This window comes from Bidens hawaiensis, unplaced genomic scaffold (genome assembly GCF_021521415.1).
Source record: "Bidens hawaiensis isolate Kalapana, Puna unplaced genomic scaffold, B.hawaiensis_p1.1 tig00013016_1, whole genome shotgun sequence".
Taxonomy (NCBI): domain Eukaryota; kingdom Viridiplantae; phylum Streptophyta; class Magnoliopsida; order Asterales; family Asteraceae; genus Bidens; species Bidens hawaiensis.
Genome location: NW_027492095.1, coordinates 127,454 through 139,238, shown reverse-complemented (window position 1 = coordinate 139,238; position 11,785 = coordinate 127,454). Strand labels below are relative to the sequence as shown.

The window sequence follows — 11,785 nt, the reverse complement described above, 5'->3', positions numbered from 1 at the left end:
CTGACAGCATGTGAGGGGACACGAAAGGCAACTGTAGCACCTCGAGCACACGAAAAGCCTGACACGTCTCCATCACTGGCCCACGTCAGCAACAACCAACCACGTCCAGGGACGATTCGTTTGCAACCAAGAGGATAGAATTTCGCGCAACGGTGACTAATAAGAAGAAAAAGACAAACCCCTATTAAAAAAACAAACTGTTAAGTCTAATATCTATCTTGCCTCGCTCGCGCGAGACAAGACACACATTAGACTGGGGGGGCTTGAAGAGGTATGTACCCGCCTCAACACCGAGCAAGGCGGGTCAACCCACAAGATATAGACAAGAGGCTTGAGATCAAGACATTAAGAAGTCACAAAGCCAAAACCTATGCGCATGGCGCATATCACATATGCTCATGCATCACATGCTCAGGCATCATATGCCCAGGCACCACACATGCTCAGGCATCATATGCCCAGGCACCACACATGCTCAGGCATCATATGCCCAGGCACACATATGCTCACGCATATCACATATGCGCGCGGCGCATCAGCGCGCGGCGCATATCACATGCTCGTGCATATCACATCTGTGCATGAAACATCTGCGCGTGAGAATAAAGAGAAGACCTCGCGCATCCTCAGGATTGGCGCATATCACACATGCACATAATCAACCTCGTCCTTATCCAAATCAGGATTAGGGCAACCTTGATTGTGCACGTCAGACAACCTTCCAGAAGGTATCTTTTAAAGGAATAAGAATATGCTGATGTTGACAGCTGCCAAATGAAAGGTGGACAACTCAGCATAACCCATGTGCTACCACGTGATTATAACCAATGAGAAAGCACCAGGTGTCCCAGAGGACACGTGGCGCAGAGCAATTGGAGGAGGCCAACAAGGCTGAGCCCAATCAGTGGAAACCCTAGCACTATAAATACAGCATCAACTCCACAAGGAGGGAGACTGAATCATTCACAGTTACAGCCAGTAACATCATCATATCACATTCAATCATATTCAATTACCTTCAATCACAGACAGTTACATCCAGTAACACAATCACACAGAGTATTCAGCTATTAAGCAATACTCTCCAGATTTCCTTATCGGGATATTATTATCTTCTCCACAAATACTTATTCTCACACCGGAGGGTTACCCCAAAGAGGACCCCTCTGTCCCTTTCTGAGGGGTAAGTTGACGGTGCTGTTCATTTTGTAGGTGGAAGAACCCAGATCCAAGAGAAACCATCGGTGAGATAGCATAATCATACCCGAGGAAAGTAGATCGTCTACCAGTGAGTCGATCCACGTTTCTTCACATGGCATGCTTGTTTGTGTACACTGCTTTCCGTTTGTTGTTTTGGCTGTCATGATATTGTTTCTTCTGTTTCACTTGAGGATGCCATATTTTATACATTGAAGATGTTGACCTTGTTTTGACCAGGTGAAGCTGTTTTTGTGGACGGGCTTGCCTGCTTCTTGGGATGTGGTTCGAGTGCGGGATCTACTCAAGAAATACAGGAAAGTGGAAAAAATTGAACTTGCACATAATTTTCCTGCAACCCGAAGAAAAGATTATGGATTTATCACCTATGGAACGCATGATGCAGCTCTAACATGTGCTAAAAGCATTAACAATGAAGAGCTGGGACACTGAGAAAACAAGGTTAGTTTTTTTAGCACATCCACTCGTGTTCTTACGTCTAACTTTAACTGAACAAACGACCGCTTAAACGAACATGCTTTATTGTTTATGTTCCTTTTGGTAAGAAAACGAACGGTTCGTGTTCGTTTGTTAACATTCAACGGTTTATGAACATGAATGAACACTTACAAAAAGTAAACGTATTCCCAAGTTAAAGTATAAAATACCATGATCATTACATCCAATAGTCCAAATAAAGGTTTTTCAAACACGAAATTCAAATTGATTCTAAATTAATGTTAGTAATAAATATATTTGAACCAACATTTTAATAAATGCAAAACGAACGGACATAAGCGAACGCAAAATGAACGAACAAGACGTATTCATGTTTGTATGTTTAACTAAATGAACAAAAGGTTGTGTTCATGTTCGTTTGTTTATTAGATGAACATACTTCCCGCCAAATGGTTCACTGAACACTCAGTTTGTTTACAGGCTTACCTGTTCGTACTTGTTCTTTTCTCAGCCATATGTATTGTGTTATATATATTAAAGTAAAGTCCGGGCCAGGTTGTCATAAGTTTTTTTGTTGCGATGCCCATAACAATCAGGTTTGACTTTCTAAAGTCAATATTATTTGAATAACAAGCTGGTTTGGCTTGGCTCAGTTTGCGCTCAAACAAAATAATTTGCGAACTATCTGTTTAACTTTTAGAAACCGTTCGGTTTGGTTCCGGTTTTTAGTTTCTTTATTTTGTTTAGTTTTTGGTTCGTTATTTTTTTATTTAATGATTTTTGGTTACAGTTTGTTTTAGTTTTTCCAGTTTTTTGTTTCGGTAATTTGGTTTCATTTTTTATTGCATTTCAGTTATTATTTTTTTTTCAGTTTTGGTTCGGTTCGGTTCGTACAGATAGAGAGATAAATCATGGATTGTCATAAGTTTTTTATTGCGATGGCCATAACAATCAGGTTTTACTTTCTAAAGTCAACATTATTTGCATTACAAGCTGGTTTGGCTTGGCTCAGTTTGGGCTCAAACAAAATAATTTGCGAACTATCTGTTTAACTTTTAGAAACCGTTCGGTTTGGTTCCGGTTTTTAGTTTCTTTTTGGTTTTGTTTAGTTTTTGGTTCGTTTTTTTTTAATTTAATGATTCTTGGTTACAGTTTGGTTTTAGTTTTTCCATTTTTTTGTTTTGGTAATTCAGTTTCATTTTTTTATTGCATTTCAGTTATTTTTTTTTTCAGTTTTGGTTCGGTTCGGTTCGGTTCGTACAGACAGAGAGATGAATCATGGATTGCCATAAGTTTTTTATTGCGATGCCCATAACCATCAGGTTTGACTTTTTAAAGTCAACATTATTTGCATAACAAGTTGGTTTGGCTAGGCTCAGTTTGGGCTCAAACAAAATAATTTGCGAAATATCTGTTTTAAATTTTAGAAACCGTTCGGATTGGTTCCGGTTTTTAGTTTCTTTTTAGTTTTGTTTAGTTTTTTGGTTCGGTTTTTTTTTATTTTAATGATTCTTGGTTACAGTTTGGTTTTAGTTTTTCCAGTTTTTTGTTTCGGTAATTCGGTTTCATTTTTTATTGCATTTCAGTTTTTTTTTTTGTTTTTTTCCAGTTTTGGTTCGGTTCGGTTCGTACAGATAAAGAGTTGAATCATCAATCATGGATTGTCATAAGTTTTTTATTGCGATGCCCATAACAATCAGGTTTGACTTTCTAAACTCAACATTATTTGCATAAGAAGCTGGTTTGGCTTGGCTCATTTTGGGTTACTAATAAATATATTTGAACCAAAATTTTAATAAATGCATATTTGAACCAACTATTTAGATCAATTACTATGATAAGGATGACATATAATTCATGTTATATCTTGTAGAGCCTTTTTTTTGTATAACTGTTTGTTATTTATAACATATTTCCACGACAAACTGAAACCAAACCTTTTATTATTCATGTTTGTATATACCACTTATCCAATTATAAACCCATTTTTAGATATACCAAGAAGTGAAGTATTTATTGATTAAGATGCTAACTCTCTTTAAGAATTATTCGCCGAATCGTATAACAAGTAGCACCAAAATGTTATATATAGCTCTTTAAAAAGGTTGGTTAGTGTTTCGCATAGAGGTGTACACATTAGTTAATGAATTGAAACCAATTCAGTTTATACACGGAGCAGTTTAGTTAGCAACGGGTGAAGACCAACTTGGCCCAAGCCAGTTCGGGTTATAAACCAGTTTAGGAGGAAATATGATTGAATAGGAACCATGATCTTTTGTTTTGTTCAAGCTGTAGAACATGGAAATGCGTCTACTCGTGGTAGCTTATTAGGATTCATGGTTAATGCTATCCATAACGCAAGAACGAGAGGTGACGGTAGTGGCGGCGGTGCAGTGGTTAATTCTCTCCTTAATATGTTACTGACTGGCGGCAACCTTGCTGGTGTGGTGGATTAACTGGAGGTGGACATAGCCTGGTATGCACGCTGTTGGTTGACTTTTGACTTATTGGTAAATGTTGTCATATATAGATTAGAAGATGTATTAAACCAAACTAATAGCCATATAATGGTGAATGTTATTGTAATTGTGTTGTGAAAAACCATGTTCAATGACAACAAATACTCCCTTAAACCATCAAATATTAAATAATACAACTCATTTGTGCTCAACTAATTAAGCCACAGTATTTAGTTCAGTTAAAATTGTGCGTTTTTCTTGGTCCCTATGGTTACATGTCAGTTATTAATGGGTCCTGGTAAGACTTTCAAAAGCTTATTTTGTAGGCTTACAAAAGTTTATTTTTACATTGATCTTGATTCTTATAGTTAAAGACTTTCAATTATTTATTCACTTTTAAATTGGACTACAAGCTCTTAAAATGTTCTTAAAACAAATGTTTGATTAAAATACAAAATTTGATACCATAATGAAACACAGACAAACAAAAATAATTAAATACGTATATTGCTGCTTAAATTATTTTCTTTCTGGCTAATATTGTTGTATAAAATTTCAATTTTTGGTATCGAAAATAATACCGAAACAAATTTTGATATAGAAAATGTCGGTAACAGAACGATCCGCTATTGACCGAATCACAGTCGTGTCCCGCCGCAACGCTGCGAACACTCTTACTAGTGTATATATATATTTTTTTATCAATCACAAGACTTGAACTCATCAATTATGTGAAAACAAATTTGTTAAACACCTTGTGTTAACAGACCAAACTCCAAAGACTCTTTAGTGACCGACTAATTATCTCATAGAAAATCTTTTATTAAGTTTATTACTTTTTAATAAGTAGAGTATGTATATAAATAGTTGTTCAACTTTGAAAATAAAGGCCGGAAATTATTAGCATCCCATTAAATTTGGTCAATAATTACCTAAATGATTTCTTAGACATAAATATTGTATAGACATCAGACAATAGCATTGGATCTTGCATACTAATTACTAACTATCAATCAATTATTTAATATTATCACTAATATGTCTAACTATGTAATGATAATATTTTATTCAACAATTTTTTTCCAAACCTACGTGTGATGGATTTCAACTGTCCCTATTTATTTAACGCTTCAAGTTCAACTTAAAAACCCTTTAGGTGAAAATCCCATCAATCAGGTAAAACCACCACCGATGCATCAACCAACGACCTCTTTTAAGAGAAGTAATCTCGCTACCACTAAGCCAAAACAAAAATCTATGGTTTTTTCTTTTGCACGGACAACGAATCCTCCAAATAAGCCACTAACTAAGTTATTACATTAGCAGAGGCGAAGGTTATGAAGGACCCAGAGTGTCTCTGGTCATTTAATTTCTTCGCTTAGTAGTGCAAATTTTTGCAATTTGGTCTAAATTTTTTTCATATGTATTGAGTTCAGACACACCTAAAATATCCTTCTGTGACTTCAACCACTTCTTTGATTAAGCTTACACTTTGCCACTATACATTAGAATACATTCGTCTTTTGATTACGAGAAAACCCACCTCTCAGCTAAGTAATAACAATAATAACGAAAATTGGTTTTTATTGGTCCAAACTATTGCCTTTTGGTCATTGCCGGTCCCAACTAACGAATTGGTCACTGATGGTCCCAACTTTTAACGTATTTGTTCCTAACGGTCCGCGGCTAACATAATCTTAACGCCGTCAGTTTCAGGTCGCCAGAAAACGTTTTTTCCGGGAAAACCATTTTTTTTGCTGGAAAACACCACCTGAACACCACCACCACCACCATCACTTAAGCACAATCAACTGATTCCAACGATGGTTCTAGGGTTCTGACGACCTCAATAATTGGGGCTTTTACTAGAAAAATGTTCCTAAAAGTACGATACAAAGTTACCATGATGTTTGAGACAAAATTGTTGAGTTTTCGGGAAAAAATGTGTGTTTTCCGGCCACAAACGTTTTTTCCGGCGACCTGAAACTAATGACGTTAGAATTCTGTTAGTCGCGGATTGTTAGAAACAAATACGTTAAAAGTTGGGACCGTCAGCAATCAATTTGTTAGTTAGGACCGACAGTGACCAAAGACGATAATTTAGACCTATAAAAACCAATTTTTCTAATAATAATAATAATAATAATAATAATAATAAGAAATTATGTAAAGGCAAAAGGCCAAAAGGGACATAAGGCGGAAAGAAAGAGAGAATCTAGAAATATGGAGTGATATACAAACACATATATGTGAGTATATATGAGTGAATGTATGTATAGCTCTCTCTCTCTCTCTCTCTCTCTCTCTCTCTCTCTATATATATAAATATAAATAAATATAGTTGAGAATTATATATTGAGATTTGGTGGGCAAATAAGCAATGAAATTTATGTGTTTCAGAGACCACATCTTGACAAACAAAACAACAACCCTCTTCTCTCTCTCACTTCATTCCATTTCCAATTCTAATTCTCTCTCATTTCTAGAGAGAGAAACTATATTACTATTACTCTCTTTCTCTCTCTATATCTATATATCTATATCTATCTATCTATATCTTATCTCAAATCACTCTCTTTCTCGTATCTGTTTGATCAGAACAGTGGCCCAGCGGATCGCAGATTTATTATTATTATTATTATTATTATTATTATTTTAAAACTCTATTCACAAAATTACGGAGCTTAATTTCAACGGAATGAGGTAGATTCGTCTTTGATTGTTATCACTTAAATTAGGTTAGATTTTGTTGTTAGTTTTAATTAATTGCTTGTTAGATTCATAATTCAATTTATTATTATTATTATTATTATTATTATTATTGTGTTTGATTTGATTTGGTTTCCTTTTATGTGAAAATTGTTTGGTGGATTAAGTGTGAAACATCAAAAGTTACTTTATTATTATCTATATTTGATAGAGAGAGATTGCATCCTCATGTATACAAGCGTACTCGCGAACTACTCGAGAAAGCTAAAACATATTTTCACAGTTCCATGATCGATAAAAAGCTCCAGACGAGTAGAGCTTTATCGAGCATGAGCTTCAAATAAAGCTAATTTAGTTATCGAGTTGAGGTCGAGCCTTGTATGGGAAGCACGATTAGGCTTGTCATGCTTTGTGTATTTTTAAGTTTTACTTCTTTTAGAATTCTATGTATTAGTTTCAAATTGCACAACCTGAGCTCAAGCAGAGCTTTGACTTGTTTGACACGAGCTCGAGCCGAGCTTACGCTCGTTTTTAGGTGTTTCCTAAAATATATAATTTAATTAAAAATGTATATAGATTTATTAATAAATAATAAACGGCCCGAGTCCGAACTTGAAAAAACAACTCACAAGCCGAGCTCGAGCTCTCGAAAGTCAAAACAAGTCAACCTTGGGTCAGCTCGTTTTAAGGTGTTTCCCAAAATATATAATTTAATTAAAAACGTATATAACTTAATTAATAAATAATAAACGACCCGAGCCCGAGCTTGAAAAAACAACTCACAAGCCGAGCTCGAGCTTCGTAAGTCAAAACAAGTCAACCTCCGGATCGGCTCGTTTACACAATTACACCCCTAATTGCATTGTGCAAATGAGGCGAGTCTCTCGTGAGCTACTCGAAATCATGGTGATAAAAAGCTCGAAACGAGCCGATCCTTATCGAGCCTGAGCAGAGCCCGAGCCTCAAATAAAGCTTGTTTAGCCTTAACGAGCCTAGTGTATTTTAAGTTGTAACTCTTTTGGACTTCTATGTATTAATCTCACACTTCGTAGCCGGTATCGAGCCGAACTTTGGCTTGCTTAAGGTATTGCGCATGAGCTCGAGCCGAACGTAGGCTTGTTAAGATGATTCTTAAAATATATAATAATTAAGAATGTATAAAAATTTAATAATAAATAATAAACAAGCCCAACTCACGAGCTGAGCTCGAACTCTCATAAGTCAAATCGAGTCAAGCTTGGGCTCGGCTCGTTTACACCCTTACTAATATAATTGTTTGGTGAGATTTATATGATGATATTTTGTTTTCACTAGTTTGTTGGATCATTCATATCTGTGCTTCACATATTCAACATCTTGAAATTGATTCAAATTTTGAGTTTGTGCATACTTGCAAAACTGGAAGCATATTGTTCATCACTGTAAATGATGACAGTTGTTATGTTACTTGATTATAGTGCAGGAATGGCAGCCAAGGTACAAGCTAAAACATATTTTCACAGTTCCATGATGGATCTAAACAACGGCTTGTTCAATGTTATGTGGGACCCGTATCATGATAACCGAAACCAGGGTTACAACTCGTTTTTGATGAGCCAAACCATGGACGGATACCCGGGATATCCGAAAGAACAAATGAGGCAAACTATTTTGAAGCAGGAGTCGATATTCAGGCATCAGGTTCATTTTGTTTTCCAAGTTGTGTCTTCTTTTATGTATAAATAATTGAGTTTCATTTGCATAAAAATATTTTTTTTAATGTTTTAGCTTCAAGAACTTCATCGCGTTTATAAAAGACAGAGAGACTTGATGAATGAAATCAGAATGAAAGACTGTTACAGTTTTACAATACCAGCAAAAGCACCGAATTCGGGTCATTTTTTAAATCAAGCTTGTTCCCAGAGAAGAGTGATTGATTTAGAACTACCTGCTGATGTGGAAGATGATAACGAAGAAAATCAGCCAGTGAAAAATGTTAATAATATAAGCACAAAAAGAGCTTTTAATTTGGCTGATCTTAACGAACCGATTCAGACGGAAGAGGCATCTTCTGCAGCATCTTTTATAACTAAAAACAGTGATAGGCAAAATTTATCCACAAATTCACAGTTTTGGTACTCACAAGCTGCGCCGAATAAAGCTAACGAGCATTTATTAAAGAGAAAAACGTTATTTGGTGTTGAAATCAGCGAAAGTAGCCGTTGTTCATGGGATCAAAATACTTCATCACATGCAGTTTCTAACGGAATCAAGAATCTTGAAACACAGTTGCCTCATTGGCTTACACAAACCAAAGGTAAAGAAACAGCACCTTATCAGATGAACTTAGATTCGTTGCAGCAACATTCTCAGCAGTTTTTCAAGAAATCTGAGAAGCTTCAAACTGATAATTCCCATGGAATTACAAAAATTCTCGGGGTCCCGGTCCCGGTTCAAGATTCAGCCGTCCATCAAGGCAAGAATACTGAAAATGATAAAAATAACCATGTTTCAGAATTGAGACATGTGATTGATTTGAATATGTCTTTTGATGAGGAAGAAGATATTTCTGCAACACCAAATGTTCCAGAAACCGTTGTTAATATTGCTTCAACGGAGATTGACTTAGAGACTCCTGCAGCACTTGAACCTGAAACAGATGCTGATGATCAGGAGCTTGTTAAATCTGCAGCCGAGGCTATTGTGTCCATTTCATCGTCTGATCCACCGCCAGCTGGTACTTTGCTGATGTGGTTTGCAGAGGTGATTGAATCTGATGATTGTATTAATATTAAAGATAGTATACCTGAAGGTATGGATGAGTTTGAGTACATGACATTAAAGCTGGAAGAAACCGAGGTGGATAACCACTGCTATAAGCCGGTGATGGTGACAGAGAACGAAGAAGACGGAGACGGTTTATTGAGAAAACCGGTGACCAAAAAGGGAGTGGGAAAGAGAGGTAGACAGAGGAAAGATTTTCAAAGGGACGTGTTACCGGGAATTGTTACTTTATCAAGGCGAGAAGTGACTGAAGATCTTCAAACATTTGAAGAGGCGTTTAACGGTATTGGTGTTTCTTGGCAGTCGAAGAGGAAAGGTGGCAGGGGCAGGCGACAGACGGTGGCGCTCAGCCCCCCGCGGCCGCCTCCGGTTGAGGAAAGTGATTGTCGGGAGGTGGTGACGTTGGAGGAGAAAAGTCTTAGCGGGTGGGGAAAGAGGACGAGACGGCTGCCTCGACAACGGTGTCAAAATGGTGGTAATCATCAGTCTCTTGCTTTGAAGTGTTATAACTTAAAAAGAGTTTAAACCTTGTGTTATTGTACATAGTTATATAGTAGTCATTAAATCATGTACAAGTGATGAAAGTTGCCTTCAACAAAGTTGGATTATTTTGGTGAGATGAACATCATTTTGTTTTGTGATTTTGGTAGTCTTTGATTGATAAACTTGTTTTTAACAAATTTAAATTCCCAACTAATAGTTGTACTCCTCGAGCGGTTTTTAAACCAAAGAAAGCCAACGACTTTAACATCTTCGACTATCTTCACAAGTGAAGTAGGCTTGTGATTAAAGACCAAGTCATTGCGAGGCTTCCACAAACACCAAAGAATTGTAATAATAATAGAGTGAATCACCCTTCGCCTTTTTCTTCGGGACATTGATAAACTTGTGCATCTCTGAAAAATCATAGATTGATTACACAAGACAAATTAATGGTTCGGCGTTTTACAATGCTCGCCACAACAAGAATGATTCGCTAAACCCTCAATGAGATATTTAAAACTTTAAACCAAGTGAATATTCTATGTGGATATGTAATATAGTTTTTTTATATATAGATAGATTTTATTTTATTTATGTGTGTTTTATTATATATCAAATTTAAACTGGTTTTTGAAACAAAAAATAGAAAGCTCCTACAGGGAGTCGAACATAGGTCGCTGGATTCAAAGTCCAGAGTGCTAACCACTACACCATAGAATCGGTTGTATTATTTTTGTATAAAATAATATAATAAATGGTGGATAAACCTATTAGAACCTCTCAGACCATTGGCTTTAGCTGTTGTGACTCTTCTGTATTCAGCTGCAGATATATGTAGTAAGCCAGACTCAATGCCGGAGTTTATGACGAAGACGGAAGCCGCTTACCATGTGAAGGCAGTCTCTAGCCGGAATATATGAGTGATCTAAAGAGGACTGTATTAACCATGTATAATATAAGGTGCGTTTAAGAACCTACGGGTTGTTATCAAATTCATATGAGAAGGATTTTTCACACATGATACGAGTCGTATAAGGTTATATGGGCACTAATGTCACATATAGATCGAATAGATCATACGGTCGTATGATTCAATAGTGTATACATAATGTGTGAATGGTAATGGTATGTGTATAAACTATTAAGTAACTACTATTTTCTAAATTCTTTGTTATTCATGTAAAACGTTTAAAATAAGAAATAAAAGTCAAATAACTGGCCGGTTAAAGCACCTCCTTCCAAAGATTCTAATAGTTTTTTTCTTTCAAACATCAAAGATTTAAACATATATTCAAATATTGCTATATATTTTAGTAATACAAAAGATATATCAAATAGCCTTTGGCATAGCGTTACATGACGTTAAATATTCTTATGTGAATATACGATCGATAGAGAGAGCCACCTCCAAGGAATGAAAGCGTCGATTAATATAATCCCAAAACCAGTTATCATATGAGCCCACTTAACATTACACTTAAACTCAAGTATAATAATTACTTAAACCAAAGTATAAAACCCAATAATAAAGCCCAAATAACATTAGTGTTATACGAGCTCACACTCCTTCGTCACCTAACTCGTTTAATCTCTAACGTTATTTATTCAATTGACACGTTAATCTAACAACACTAAAATTACCAACAAATGTACCATATATTTTAGTAATAAAAAATAATAGAATGATATATCAAAAACGCTTTCGGCCTAACAAT

General features: G+C 35.9%; 1 protein-coding gene across 3 annotated transcripts; it reads left to right on the top strand.

Annotated features, from left to right (window-relative positions):
* Nucleotides 1-6,631: 6,631 nt before the first annotated feature.
* LOC143543047 (uncharacterized) lies at nucleotides 6,632-10,383 on the top strand. Of its 3 annotated transcripts, none has more exons than XM_077035481.1 (3): nucleotides 6,632-6,818; nucleotides 8,282-8,504; nucleotides 8,592-10,383. In XM_077035481.1, the coding sequence occupies exons 1-3, from the start codon at nucleotides 6,814-6,816 to the stop codon at nucleotides 10,110-10,112; spliced, it is 1,749 nt and encodes a 582-aa protein (XP_076891596.1). In that variant the 5' UTR covers nucleotides 6,632-6,813; the 3' UTR covers nucleotides 10,113-10,383. The 3 variants fall into 3 exon arrangements, with proteins under 3 accessions (XP_076891596.1, XP_076891597.1, XP_076891595.1); XM_077035482.1 differs by having other exon boundaries at nucleotides 8,287-8,504; nucleotides 8,592-10,382; XM_077035480.1 differs by lacking the exon at nucleotides 6,632-6,818 and having other exon boundaries at nucleotides 7,830-8,504.
* Nucleotides 10,384-11,785: the final 1,402 nt, after the last annotated feature.

Coding starts and splice junctions, on each gene's coding strand:
- LOC143543047 (XM_077035480.1), top strand. CDS start 8,250: ATGATGACAGTTGTTATGTTACTTGATTATAGTGCAGGAATGGCAGCC. Junction 8,505..8,591: donor AGTCGATATTCAGGCATCAG/GTTCATTTTGTT, acceptor TTAATGTTTTAG/CTTCAAGAACTTCATCGCGT.